The sequence below is a fragment of the Entelurus aequoreus genome, linkage group LG04, assembly GCF_033978785.1.
Source record: "Entelurus aequoreus isolate RoL-2023_Sb linkage group LG04, RoL_Eaeq_v1.1, whole genome shotgun sequence".
In the NCBI taxonomy this organism is placed as follows: Eukaryota; Metazoa; Chordata; class Actinopteri; order Syngnathiformes; family Syngnathidae; genus Entelurus; species Entelurus aequoreus.
Genome location: NC_084734.1, coordinates 18,618,496 through 18,634,048, shown reverse-complemented (window position 1 = coordinate 18,634,048; position 15,553 = coordinate 18,618,496). Strand labels below are relative to the sequence as shown.

Here is a 15,553-nt window from a genome sequence, read left to right as displayed (position 1 = left end):
TATTGCAAGTTTTCCAGTTCAAACGTTAAGTATCTTGTCTTTGCAGTGTATTCAATTAAATATAAGTTGAAAAGGATTTGCAAATCATTGTATTATGTTTTTATTTACGATTTACACAACGTGCCAACTTCACTGGTTTTGGGTTCTGTAAAATGCTGAAGATTTTATCGCCATAGGAAGTATAATGGTAAAATAAATAGTCTGTTCCATGGTCAACGTGTGTCCATCCTAAAACCTCCATTAACTGCATGGGTATTTTAAGTGACATTATAACATACACTTCTTTTTTAAACACCAAACTAATTTTTTATTTGGAATATGTGTCACAAAAGTGTGTGTGACAATCATTGGTACTTTAATCTTAATCTTTAATCTTAAAAAGCCACTAAAACCTTCTTAGAAAGCAAAATTAAGGTGTCATGTCATGCATGATAATATTTGGAAATCTAAAGTTTTGTGCAAATTTAGAGGCCCCCCCCCAAAAAAAATATCCTGTTAGAATTCCCAGTTGTATTTGGACATAGCTACTGGAGTTTCTATACATTTACTTCCGCGTTACCACAGCAACCACAGCCGCCAGGACAACAAAGCAGACCTTAATGATATTTCATTAAGATAAGGGACTGGCGGCTGTTGATGAGACTAATGATACAGGCTAATGCTGCCCGAGAAAGTAATCAAGTGTGGTAAAATGCCGCTTCCAGGCTTGCTTGCTGAGGTTGCCTTTTCTTTTTTTAAACCTCCCCTTTTGTGATATTGAATGGTTGCCAGCTCAAAGTCACATCGTCCCAGAGAGTCCCTGCACCACACACAGGCACCTATCTTCTCCATCAAATGTGTTCTGTCTTTAGATTGGATGGTTGAGCAAAATCATTCCCTTACAATATTACCGGTCATCAATATTTGATCATCGCTGCAACCATTTAAAAGATGAATTCATCCAAGAGAGACCTGCTCACTGACTCGTTTGACTATCTGCATTATGAATGAACAGCCCACTCGCTCTATCTCTCTCTTACACACAAACACACACACCTGACTGCCCACTGTACTCGGTGACCCGCTAACCAACTTTACTTTAATGAAATTGTCAGCATATTTATTAATAGAAAGAAACTCCCCGAGATAGACGTGCCTAGCTCACTGATGACATCTCAAGGATATTGCAGTGTGCCACAGACAGGATGGCAGGAAAACAAACATTGTCCCACTTGCCAGCAACTAAACATCATTTGCTCCTGAATCAGACTGCAACTTGCAGACTGGCACATTATATTGTGTAGGGGGTAACAGTGTTGGTTGTTATCCCGCCACCACAGGGCGTTTTTCTCAAACTGTAGAATGGAAATTTACGGAATTATGATCAGAGATCACCTACATCACAAGTGTCAAACTCAGATCTGGCCCGCCACGTCATTGTATGTGGCCCGCAAAAACCTGGGAAAAATGTGTGTTAATAAAATACTTCATTTTTTTACTAAATGCAAATAATTATTATTAGGAAAAAATGCATATCTTTTAAACATTATTATCTAATCATGCCAAATATTACATTATTATATAGTGTATTACAAAAATAGGTTAGTAAAGATAAAAATAAACAGTTGAATATTTGCTTGTCACTTTTACGTATGATTTATCCATTAGTTTGTACATGAAAAAAATCTAATAATCAAGTGCATAGGCAATAATTAAGTTTTTCTTTTTTAAATCAGATACATTTGAATTTCGATTAATCACAGGTTATTTACCGCATGCATAATTGTAATTATTTTTTTAAAAAGGGGACCTCTGAAGGCAGCCCTTACTGCGATGTGGCCCTCAATGAAAACAAGTTTGACACCCCTGCTCTAGGTAATGTTGCAATTTTCAATGCCAACAAAGTAATTGATTCAAAGAAATGCTTCAAACTAAGTAAAGTATGGCTCCACCTTTCCAAAAATGTGCCAACTTGATGCAAATATACATTGCTTTGCTACTGACATGCTACCGATTCGCATTAGCGATTTTACATGGCGATTTCAACACCTTTAAAATTGTTAATGAAAACTACAACTAAGATGCATGTTACAATATAATATATTATTTTAATTATATAGTATTAAAACTGTTTAGGGCGCGACATCATAAACCAGAGCCGTGTACAGTGAGAGTAAGGCCAAGTCAGTTTCAAAGTTGGAAGCAAACATGGCGCCCTGCAGTCACGTGATGGGCTTTTAACCAATCAGAGAGAGTATAGCCAAAGCATCTCCTAAATGATTAATCACAGGTTATTACCCACGTGCATCATTTTAATTCGTAAAAAAGTGGCCCTCTGAAAGCAGCCATTACTGCAATGTTGCCCTCAATTAAAACACCCCTGACCTACAGAGTCTTCTCTAGAATTTTCATGACAACTTGTAAATATTCAGCCCCTCAGTATATAGAGGGAAAGCTATAATTTAAATTGCTATTAACTTGGTAACTAGGGGTTAAATGTTGTTAGCTTTGATGCTACAGTAACAAAACATTCTCTTTGGGGTTGCTCATATACAGGTATACTCATATAGTGATGCATATCACATATAAGGCAGGCTGAAGATGTGTTTCCTGTTCATGTTCCCTGCTCAGTTTGTGTTAAGATTAGTGCTGTGAAATTATACATTTTTGAATTTGCATTAGCCCTGATTATTAACAAATGATTACTTGCTAGCATAATTTAAATTAACTTGAAAAAAGCGCTGATATTTGGACACAAATGTGATTTTATTGTCTGAATGTCAAAGTGGATAAATGTTTTACTTGAATACACAGCTTTTATTTGCTTTATTTGTTTTATCTAAAGTTAGGGTTTATTTTGGAGTTAAATTTGCCAGCAAGCCTTTTCCACTCCTCATCTCTGCACTGACAAATGCATTGACCTGATCACTGACCATTACTTTTAAGGTAACCCTCCGTTGTTAGGGTAAAGAAGCAGGTACAGTCAAAATAAATTGCATGATTAATCTTCATATATACATAATTAATGGTATTTTTTTGTGATTGATAACATGAGTTAACTGGTTGAATTTGACAGCCCAAGTTAAGATGCATTAATGTATTTCTCTACTTTTCAATGCAATTAAATACGGGTTGGTTGTCATAATGTGTTATAATGTCTTGATAATTTATTACCTCCGTTTTATAATGACTTAGAAATAAGATATTCACTAATAATGAATTATTTCTCTTGTTTTATCCGAATGTTTTATACTCATTTCAGAGGCCATAAAAACATTTGCAAAGGGTGTTTTTCCCACAAATAAATATTTATTCCAAATTTGAAGCTAAATCCCACAGCAATTCACTTAACAACTAAATATTAACTTGGCCCTGCAATGAGGTGGCGACTTGTCCTTACCCTGCCTTCCGCTCAGCTGGGATAGGCTCCAGCCCCTTGTGACCCAGAGAGGAACAAGTGGTAAAAAAATGGATGAATGGATAAGTACTAGACCTTAGGCTCCGAGGTAACTTCTCATACTGTACTTAAAAGGGACCTTATGTAGATTTTAATTTACATTTAAACACGTCCTTGTTGTCTTGGTTATATGTATTGGATATGCTTTGGTGTGAATTTTGTGTAAATGTTGTTCCACTGTCAAATCTATAACCTGTTGTTTGAGTCTGTCTACATGTTTGTTTCAGAAGGCGTTCCCAGATTGCAAATAAAACCAGGACCCACATACTGAAAAAGTATCAGAATTCGTATTTTGAAAATGTACACTGTTTGAATATATTTCTTAAAGTCGTCACTACTATTTCGGTTTTAAGACATGGTAGAAAATAAACTTCAAAAACATTATCTGGATTCACCCGCTCACAACATTAGGTAACTCCTGCACACTTCGATCAATTCAGAGCTACATTAACAAACACCTGTTCTTCGCAGCATTAATGTTACTTCATGTTGCACGCCAGTGTTATTATGCGCATTCCAAGGTTAGATGAAAATAATACCATATCCTACCTTTTTTGGTGTTTCCTCTCAGAGAAGGCTGAGAGCTTTAATGTCCAGATAATTTTGTCTACCTCGCTGTGACATCACAACATAGCCAGACTGCAAAACCCTGTGGACAGAGGCATCAAAACTGTGTGCAAACTCACACCAAAATACATACTAAGACTAAATTCATCATAGGTTCCCTTTATATGTGCAAATCAATCTTAATAACATAATTTGTTGAAAGGACTAGATGGTACAATCCCTGGGGACTCTGCATGGCAGGGGCGTCCTCCTCCCTGAGCCAGGCTTGCACCTGACCGCATACCTAAGTGAGGCTAGGTGACACTGCTGGGAGGCTTTTCCACCATTGGGACACCTCTTCAGTTGTGTGCCCCAGCGTCACGGGGTGTTTCGGCCCGGCTTACCACAAGACACCCTCTGCTGAGGAAGGGCCCACCCCAGGGTGATCAAATCCCTGGGTGTGTGTGTCCCATTAGGTGTTAGCCTTAGCAGCCCAGCTGGTGTCACTCCTCCTCAACCACAACCAATGGCTCGTCCTCTCTGCTGTGTTGGCCAGCTCTTTAATGGCCTGTCTGTGAGCCTGCCCCCTGACTCCAACCTCCCTAAGGAGCTTTGCTGTTGTGCTAGCTACAAAGCCCCTACAGCCCACCTCCACTGGGCGCACCCTTACCCTCCAGCCTCTGTCCTGTGCCTCAGCTGCAAGGTTGGAGTACCGCAGCTTCTTGCGTTCATACGCTTCTTCGATGGCATCCTCCCACGGAACTGTCAGTTCAATGATATAGACAATATGGCAGGTTTCAGACCATAGGACGAGGTCTGGACGCAGGGTGGTCGTTGCGATCGCCGGGGGGAAAATTAGCCTCTGATCTAAGTCGACTCGCATCTGCCAGTCCCTGGCTGCATTCAATGGGCTTAGATCAGGATTTGAAGGTCTTGTCTTCAGCTTTTCCCCCTCCCGAACAAACGCTGGTAGGTGTCGGCACACATCCTGGTTGTTGATGGGTTGGGCGTTGATGGATGTCCTCCTGCACTCAAGTTTGTCAGCTAGACATCTGAGGACCTGGTTATGTCTCCACGTATATCTGCCTTGAGTGAGGCTGGTTCTACAGCCAACCATTATGTGCTTGAGTGTTGCTGGGGTTGTACACAGGGGACAGGATGGGTCCTTTCCAAACCATTGTTGCAGGTTTATGGGAGATGGTAGCGCATCATATGTTGCTCGAACAATGAAACTCAGCCTGTTGGATTCCATGCCCCAAAGTTCGCTCCACGTGAGTTTTTTTCCTTTCAACACCCTCCCACCTTGTCCAGCGGCCCTGTTTGGCTTGTGTTGCAGCTTTGGAACGTCTGGCTGTTTCCTCCTGACGACGCACTTCCTCTACAACCATAGTTCGACGTTCGGTTGCAGATGCCTTTTGCCAGAGAGGAGTTACGGTTCCAAGGCCAAAGCCTCCTCTGCCTTGTTGGATGTGGCCCACTACGTCACGATGGAGCAAAGCTGATTTGGCCTGTAGCACAGCTGTGACTGGGGTCCACTTCCGCCCTGTAACGAGGCAAGGAGCGGCGGCTCTCACTACAGGGTCCCGGGAGTCAGTGAGGGACATCTCCAGCCTCACCTTGGCACATTTGAACTCTTCGACCAGGCTAGAAATTGGCAGCGACAGGGCTCCGTCGCTGTAGAGTCCAACGCTGCTGAAGCACTTTGGAAGTCCGAGCCACTTCCTTACATGCGAGTTCACTAGCCTTTCCAAGCGAGTAGCATGGCTTATTGAGACCTCGTACATAGTTAACGGCCACCGGAGTCTGGGTAGCAACCCAAACTGGAGGCACCAGAGCTTCAGTTTCCCTGGTAGTGCAGTGCTATTAATCTGCCTGAGGCCGTTAGCCGTGTCCTGCCGCAGTTGTTCAAGTTGCTGGGTGTCTCTGAGATCTGCATTATACCATCTTCCGAGGCTCTTGATGGGCTTCTCTAGGAGTGTTGGAATTGGTTCCTCGCTGATGTGGAACCGCTCACCTGTTAGTTGGCCTTTTATGATGGAGATGCTGCGTGACTTGCTTGGCTTGAAGTCCATCCGTGCCCATTGAATGTTTTCCTGAAGTTTCTGCAGCAAGCGTCTGGTGCATGGTTTTGTTGTTGTAATGACGGTCATGTCATCCATAAAGGCTCTAATTGGCGGAAGACGTAGGCCACTCTTGGTCCTCTCGCCTCCCACTACCCACTGGGATGCCCGTATGACCAACTCCATTGCCATGACGAATGCCAGAGGGGAAACTGTGCAGCCCGCCATAATGCCAATTTCCAGATGCTGCCAGGAGGTGGTGTTTCCCTCAACTGTTACGCAGAACTGGAGATCCTGAAAGTAACTCTTGACCAGTTCAGTGACTTGGTTAGGTACACCAAAGAAATTGAAGGCCGTCCACAAGATCTTATGAGGGACTGACCCAAAGGCGTTGGCAAGGTCTAAGAATACCACATGTAGGTCTCTCTGTTCTTTTTTTGCAGTTTGTATCTGGTGCCAGATCATATTGGCATGTTCCAAGCATCCTGAGAAACCCTGGATCCCAGCTTTCTGCACCGATGTATCAATAAAGCTGTTTCTTTGCAGGAACGTAGAGAGTCTCTGGGCAAGGACACTGAAGAAAATCTTCCCCTCTACATTCAGCAAGCTGATCTGGCGAAACTGGCCAATGGATGACGAGTCCTTCTCTTTGGGGATCAGGATGCCTCCTGCTCTTCGCCAAGCTTTCGGTATCACTCCCTTCTGCCATGCTACCTTCATCAGCTTCCAAAGGTATCTTAAGACTCTGGGGGTGTTCTTATAAAGCCTATACGGGATACCATTGGGCCCGGGTGATGATGCTGATCTTGCCTGCTTCACGGTCTTCTCCACCTCGCTCCATGTGGGAGATCTTATGTCCATTTGGTGTTCAGGTGCATGAATTGGTGGCATGTCGGGCGGGACAGTTACTGGCTCATGCCTCTGGCCGTCGGTGTAGGTCTTCCTCAGGTGCTCCTCCAGGTCTTTTATGGGCACTTTGAGGCTCCCACTCTTCTCTTGCTCAAAAAGACCTTTGACAAAACTGTAGGGATTGCTATAGAAGAGGGTTCTTGTCCGTTCTTTCCTCTTGCGTTGTCGTCTGAGGTGCTCTGCTCTTCGCAGCTTTGTCAGCCGTTGCTTTATTTCAGCCTGCAGAACTTCAATCCCCCCTCTTTCTATTTCGGTTGCCTTTCTCCATTGCTTCCTCAATTGTCTTCTTTCTTTCACCAAGCTGTCAATTTCACGCTGCCTTCTGGACTTTGGTTGGTTCGAGGAGGGAGGGCCTTTTTGCTGCCTTTGAGCCTTGCTCTTTACCCCAAATCTTTCGGCGCCATAGCTGTAGATGGTGGCTCCCATGTTGTCCAGTTTTCTTCCAACAGGACCCTTCTGTTGTTCTAGAAGGAGGACCAAGTCTGAGTCAACGGTCTCCCACTCTCTCTTCTGGTTGGACTTGGGCCACAGGATCTGGGCTTTCCTTCCTTCCATCTTCCTTTCTGTTGCAGGCAGAGGTTGGCTGGGCTCAATGTTGGAGACTGCAGCTGGCTGCTGCATGACTGGTGCTGGCTGGTTGGGCTCCGATCTGGAGGCTGCTGCTGGCTGTGGCTGGTTAGGCTCCAGGCTGGAAAATGCTAGAGGGTCTATGCGACGTTGAGCTTCTTTCGAGGTACTGATACCCTGAGGACTGTGGGGGTTCTCCTGCCTCCGGGCTTCACTCGACTGATTTGGCCTACTTCTTAAGAAGTACTGGTCAATGCGAGACACTTCGCTGAGCTTGCTGAGGCATTTCCTCTTGCCTTGATGGATTTTAAGGCCCTTCGCTGTTGTTATTTTTGACCAGCCACAAATGCAGCTCTGCAGCGTTTGTCCTGTTGGCGGACCATTAGTTGTGCTGGTCGTTCTGTTCGTTGTCTGTTCCGTTCCGTGGTCTGTCACTGTGAGATCCGTCCGTAATGGGTCATCTTCCGCCCCCGCTCTCGCAGACCCAAGGGGTATTTTCTTCTTTGGCTTTTCCATAGCAATGATGGGTGGAACCAGGAACGCTATGCAGCGCTGGGTCCTGCCGGTAGAGTTGCTAACCCACACCAGCCCCGTTGGGGTCTATTCCCTCCAGTCAGCAGTCTTTCCAGGCCGTCATCTGGTCTTTCCCTGATTGTCAGTTGCTCTTTCGCAGCGGTCACTGGATCTTCTCCAGACTTCATAATTTGTTGAAAGGACTAGTTGGTACAATCCCTGGGGACTCTGCATGGCAGGGGCGTCCTCCTCCCTGAGCCAGGCTTGCACCTGACCGCATACCTAAGTGAGGCTAGGTGACACTGCTGGGAGGCTTTTCCACCATTGGGACACATCTTCAGTTGTGTGCCCCAGCGTCACGGGGTGTTTCGGCCCGGCTTACCACAAGACACCCTCTGCTGAGGAAGGGCCCACCCCAGGGTGATCAAATCCCTGGGTGTGTGTGTCCCATTAGGTGTTAGCCTTAGCAGCCCAGCTGGTGTCACTCCTCCTCAACCACAACCAATGGCTCGTCCTCTCTGCTGTGTTGGCCAGCTCTTTAATGGCCTGTCTGTGAGCCTGCCCCCTGACTCCAACCTCCCTAAGGAGCTTTGCTGTTGTGCTAGCTACAAAGCCCCTACAAACAAAACAATATAACATGTCCAACAGCTGCTTCCAAATTGAAATGATGCAGACATGCTAACTTTGCCAGTCTGGTTGAAACTAACTCCATTGCAGTTTGCAAATGGACTAGTTCAAGTTGTTACATTCAATTTTTGGCCGTACAATAACAGAGATGGCATACAAAAACTGGGCAAACCTTTGGCCATGATATAATGTCGGTCAAACCAAATCATAGTGTCACATTGTTAAAGTAATTGCCTAAGTCATTTTTTCTCAAAATGTGTTTTTTTTTTTTTTCATAAATCATCTCCTCATGACGCGGGCCACTTATGGTAAAATCGCCTTCATCCTCAGTTGATCAGATCATGTGATTTTACCACTTTTAAGATAATGGCCTATGAGAAAAAAAATTACTTAGGCGATTTTTTGAACATGCCTTTGTGACTTAAGCAAGATATGGTAACACTTTATTTTGAAGGTGTAGGTAGGTTGAAGTTTATTTCATACATGTAAACAGTTCCAACTACATAAGAGACATGAGCTTGTCATAAACATGATATGGGATATGTCATGAACATTAATGACACTTGGAAGTAACATTAATGTTCATGATCATGTTTATGACTGGCTTGTGTGACTCTTATGTAGACACCTTCAAAATCAAGTGTTACCATAGCTTGCTTAAGTAACAAAGGCATGTTCAAATAATTGCTTAGGAAATCATTTATTTCTCTTAAGTTATATATTTTACACACTGTGTTATTACTATGCCAATAGCCATCTTTTGTTACCTTCTTTTTTGAGTGAAATTATCAATAAATGTCATATGTTACACTTTTGGTGAAGTTTTCCTGAAAAATTTAAAAAAATCAGTTGGGTGATTATTTTAACAGAAAGACAATAGGCAAAGTGAAGCATACAAAAACCAAAGGACCACTGTAGCTTTGAAGTCATGTAATAACACAGATTTTGTGGATTATGGTCGGCCATCATTTAAAGGATATTTTTCCCTTTTAAATGTTAAGTTGGTCAAATATTGTGAAGCTTTAAATATTTGACGACACAGATTGTGAGAGAAAGTCATAAAGTATTTGTGAGTCATCGTCCCGCTCTCCAAACAATAGACAATGGTGTTCAAATCCCCTCTTTGTTTATGACTGATGGTGACACTCTGGGCTCTGATTTACAGATGAGCAAGAGGCTGTGCAGAAACGGACGTTCACCAAATGGATCAATTCCCACTTGGCAAAGGTAAGAAGTCGTTTGATGCTTTTCTATTCTTTTCTGTCTTCAATCCACTGAGAAATTTGCTCCATTTCTCATAACACATTGCTGAGCCGGTCATGGGACTCACGTGCTGGCTAAGATGGCGCACACACATGCAGGCACATCAACAGACACGCAAAGTTCTTATTTTGATCCTCCCGGTCTCATTTAGCTGCAAGCAAAGATTTACGCTCACTCTAATTACCACTTTCACATTACAGCAATTAACACAGTCCATGTTTTTGTTACTGCAAGCTAACATTAGACATTTAAAGTCTTGGTAACCTTTCCTCTCTTATATGGAACTATTTAGATTGTTCTGCATACTATCTTAATACGTACAGACAAACTATAACTCACACTGTGCACCTAAAGCAGCTGCGATGAAGGGAGCTTTATTATTGGCGTGTAATTGTTTTATTACACAGCATTAGCTTGCACAATTTAACCCATTATCACTTGGGTAGCGGGTCAGGGATGTGCAGACAGGGTAAATATGTCACAGTGCGACGCAATTAAATATTCTTTCAATCTGCGCTTTTTCATATTTGACATTAGACAGCTGTGGAGACCTTGAACCATGCATAAAATTCATTTTAAAAGGCACCCCATAGAGTGTAAACCTTGACATCATATAGGATATCACGGTTCCGGATTCTGCCAGCGTAAAATTATCGTCACAGCAAAATATGTATAAGCGTCTTGAATCTTTAATAACACCAAAAGTAAACACATGGTTTATTTATTACAGGGCATATTTGGGCGCACTAGAGTAGAGCTATGGTTTGTGATGGTTGTATAGAAATGATTACAGCAGCATGGTAGGCACATTGTGGCAAATACAGCAAGAAATATATTTAAAATGCCTCTAATAAATAGATATAATTACAAAGGGATTTAAGTCACCTCATCATGGCTAGCCATGCCCCTTTTGACGCAAACACAGGTGTCTCTTTTCCAATAATCCTATAGTGTCTCACCCATCTTCAAGTTCTACTGAACTTTCGGGTCCTTTGAACTGGGCATGCCATGGGAGTCCATCCCACTTCTGACACCATTTGTCACAGAAAGATGATTGGATCTCATCAAATTGTGCAGGTGTATTTTGTCTGGCTTTACAGTTCCATCCCTCCCTGGTTGATTATATTTTGATTCTCTCCTTCCGTCAGTCTCACTTCAACCTTTTCACCTGATACCTAGCGTTGCCTTGGCGATAGTGATTGGCCCACATTTGTCTTCAAAAACGTCTACAAGCTCTTTGTGACGAGCTAGCAAGAGAAGGTTGATAAGGCCGTCGTAATAAAGAAATGATTTTCCAAAGAAAGCCTGTGAGGTGGGTAAGACAGAGGAGCTTGAACAGTTGGTTTAGCAGTCGGCTCTCCGAGGGATAGATCCAGCCCTTGGCTATGCAGATGATTAGGACACTCCAGTTATCACAGGTCTTTAATTCAGCGCCTAAAGCTGTGTGATTAATCGTTAGGTGAGTTGAGACGTGGCGTTGGCGGTGGGTGTTTTTCTTTTCAGTCACTCCCCTTCCCCCTCACTTTTTTTTTACTATTTCACAGGTATAACAAAAGGAATGTTCTTAGAGAAAGGCTGTGTGAGAACCAGTAATTCACAAAGATGATTAATGATTCTTTTTGCTGGGTGGTAGCTCACAAGATTAAGTCACCAGTTAATACACTCATGAGCCATAGGTCACAATATTAGGTACTAGCTAAACTATGAAGATGTCTGGAGGGATACACTGTGGTTGTGTATAGCCATGCAATTTATATTTTACTAATATGTTGATTATTTTGGTTGCAGTAAAAATATTGCACTTAATGCTTTCGGTCCGACCCCTTGCATGGCTCTGGAGTGGCAAATGAGTGTAAGACTGGGACTGCAAATCAAATGAGTGCGGCCCCAAGTTTGCATTATGACAAATCCTCTCTGAGAAGGTTAAAGCTTAATTACAGAGTGGCCGTGTGAACCGGAGAGGTCTCGTCGTCACTGAGGCGTTTTTCAAGGCAAACAGATTTAGTTTACCCAGCGATTACATAGTCAAGTGAAACCTTTTATGATGTTTAATTAGCCTCACAAACATAATGTATGCATAAACTAAAACAATGCATTCAGGGCTCCATTTCTGTACCTCAATAAGCAACATTAATTACTGGACCCCAAGGCTTGTACCTTTTTCCACGACCAGAAAGGCAAATGTGTTCTCAAGCTGTACAAGTCAAGTGTTAAGCAAACATAGAGGGTACCACCAAACACTGACAACCCACTGTGCCCCCTCAAAGGTACAATCATGCACTTTTCTTCTCAGAGATGCTCCCAACACTTTGATATGCATTGGCGGAGGTTTCATATCCCCTTGTGTAAGAAAGATTATGCAAAAAACTACCTTGTCCAAGAACCCATTAACACTGGCCTTGGCAGAGGTGTGCACCACCGCAGGGTGCGGCTCAGATTCAAGCCCAAATGATAATAATGAAGCATAAATTCAGCATGGTAAATGACACTTTTTGTCAGGATCTGCAGTTATCTTATGGGCAATGGGAACATTAAAAAAAAAAATGTTTTAGATGGCAAATGACAAATGCAAAAATATATACAAATTATGTGCATTTGTGTTGATATTATGCATTTTGGGGAGAAAACAGCATTTCCAGGATTGCAGGCTTTTTTTGTTTAAAAGAGATTGTTTGCCATGGTTACGCGGCCACCGAAAGGCTGCTAACTTTCGAACGTGCTACATGCTTTATATCCAATGATAAACCACAAATGATAACATGCTAGCCAGAGATGTTCTTATATTTTTTGCGTTCCAAAAGTGTCGTAGACTAGCTTGAACTGTATTGCCAGTCTTTCGTTCATGTAAAAAAACGTACAATACTTCAAAAGGTTTTTTACAAATTTCTGATGATGGATCTTGTTGGATGGAACAAAGAGTACAATAGTTCTGCATGCTGTACATGACTTTTCAAACCCAGAAATGTATTGCAGTAAATTACAATACAATACTCATACTAAAATTTTACTTTGCATTTAGAATAATGATGTTTTGCTAGCACATGTTTTTATTCTATTGTATTTAATTCTAACTTTTTCATTATTGTCATTAATTGATTGCTGGGGGAAATACATGGTTGTACTACTTACTTATAGTGAGGAAAGTGGGGAAACCAATTATGGTTTCTTGCCTTGTAGTGGGAGATTTAAATGCTCTTGAGTTTTTTCTTTGTTTCTGTCTCGTTGGCGCCTTACTGTTGATCTTGAGTGAAGAGTGCCGGGGGAATCAAACAGGAGCCCAGTGAAGACGTACGTCCCCGAGCTCCTCCGCTCACAATCAATTATGGCCCAGACTCTCATGTGTAATTAGCTCATTAAGGCCCGTGATTTATCTTTTTGTGTTACGCTCATGTGGCTCGGCCAAGGAAATGAATATTACTTTCTTATTTTTGCAATTATCCACAAATATCCTCCTTAGCCCCTAGATTATCAAATACAAAAAAAGGTAAATTTGACTTCAATTAGCCTGCGGGTTGATTTAACTCTTTCATACTTCCATGCTGTCTTTTTTTAAAGAGGACTGTCTGGATATTTTAACATCTAAAACCATGAAATGACGTTATAGGAGAAGCATGTGCTGTTTGGGTTAATTGATTTTTAGCCAGATGTTAGCTTTCGGGTCTCTTCCCTCGCTCTCTGTCCTCCATCATTGGTCTCGCTGCCACTCTTTCGACTCAATTATACCCCTCTTGCACATCCACACACACACACCTCTTTGCCTCGCTATAATCTCCCTCTTAATGGCCCGCTAGTTTGAACTCCCCTCCCCTTCCAGCATGTGACTGTACTTTAGAAGAAATCCTTGATGTGGCGAGAAACAGAGATAGTCTGGAAAGTCTGCAAGGTTAGCAAGGGAGTCAATGAGAGGGATACAGTGTAATATCATCAGCATATTTGGGGGATTTGGAGACCCCACTCATAGCCTACTTAGCTTCTGACTGACTCCACTTATCACACATACTCGACACATTAAACCACTCCTTTGGGTACATTTGGAGGAGGATTTCCTTTTGAAATGTATTGGAGTATGTAATGTATTGGTGGAGATTTTAATGTCTCACACTACTTAAACAGCTTTTGTAAACGCCTGTAGGGCTGAGATATTTGCATTTCTTGAAAACGCAATATACACTCTTTAAGCAACTAGTTTATCTATACAATACTTTTTATTTTACATTATTGCAATTATTGCATTATTGACATTATTGCATTGAAACTCGTTAACAGAAAATCTAAAATGGCACTGCTGAAACAGGGAAAGAAGTTGAATGGTACAAATGTTTACGTGAATGAGCGCCTCACAAAACGTAATGCTGAAATCGCCAAGAAAGCATGCGACTTGAGAAAGCAAGAAAAAATTCAGGGAAGTTGGAGCACAAACTGTAAAATCTACATCAAGCTGAATGGAGGTCCAGAAGCAACAGTACTTGTTGTCTATGACATCAAGGTTCTGGAGAAATATTTAAGTTGACACTGCTTTGACAATGACAATGATAATGGAGCATGACGGAAAACCAACACATAAATTCAACACCAACACTAGAGAACACTAAACAAGAAGATTTAGATTCAGGAGCGCATTCACCTACACTTCTAGAAATTATTGAAACAACATCAAAGATTGTTGAACAAGAAAATATGGAACTGAAAAACTTCCGCAACAAAGACCATACAAACCAGGATTTGGACAATGATATAGATCCACATACAATTTTTCTCTCCCACATCAGTAATAATTATTTTTAACAATACAGAGGAACAATATAATAGCAACATTAAATGTGATAACACATTGTCAAATATACATTTTAACAGCAGATGTTTGTATGCAAATTACAACAACATGAAGCACTTTTTGGAACAATTGAACAAACCCTTCAAAGTGATTGCTGTCACCTAAACATGGATTGACAAACAAAAGGAATAGATTTTAATCTGGAAAGATATGAACTAAATTACATCAACAGAACCAACAAAAACGGAGGAGTAGTAGCTGTGTTTGTGATGAAGAACCTGAACTACCAAGTGGTAAAAATCATGTCATTTGCTATCGATAATATCTTACAATACATAACCATTGAAATATGTAATGAAAAACATAAAAACATATTCATCAGTTGTAGATATAGATCACCTAAGTCAAGTATTGAAACATTTGAAGACTGGATCAAAGCTAATTTTATGGACACTGGTCAAAAAATAATTTTCTCATGTGGTGACTTCAATATTGACCTATTGAACCCTAACAAGCAAAAGTCCACTGGCGACTTAGCATCAGTTTGTATCCTAAAATCACAAAGCCAAGCAGAATCACAGGACACTGTGCCACGCTTATTGATAACATTTTTAGCATTGATTTTAATAATAACTCTACAAGTGGTCTACTTATAACCAACATTAGTGATCAACTGCCAGTTTTCACAATATGTGATGGAAACTACAAGAAGAAAAACATGAACGCTAAAAAAAATTTTTAATACTTTGCACAGAGAAGAGTATATGGTTGATTTAAAAATTATATAGAAAAGCAAAATTGGGACGAAGTGTACAATGAAAATAATGTTGATGAAGCATATGGTAAATTTGTAAACAC

At 41.6% G+C, this 15,553-nt stretch overlaps 1 protein-coding gene across 1 annotated transcript in view; it reads left to right on the top strand.

The window, feature by feature from the left end:
* Positions 1–15,553, top strand: part of LOC133649171 (nesprin-1-like) — a 121,332-nt gene that overhangs the window by 4,944 nt on the left and 100,835 nt on the right. Inside the window, exon 2 of the mRNA XM_062046007.1 lies at positions 9,824–9,885. Within this exon, the coding sequence (XP_061901991.1) occupies positions 9,824–9,885 (62 nt within the window). The remainder of the gene's footprint in view (positions 1–9,823; positions 9,886–15,553) is intronic.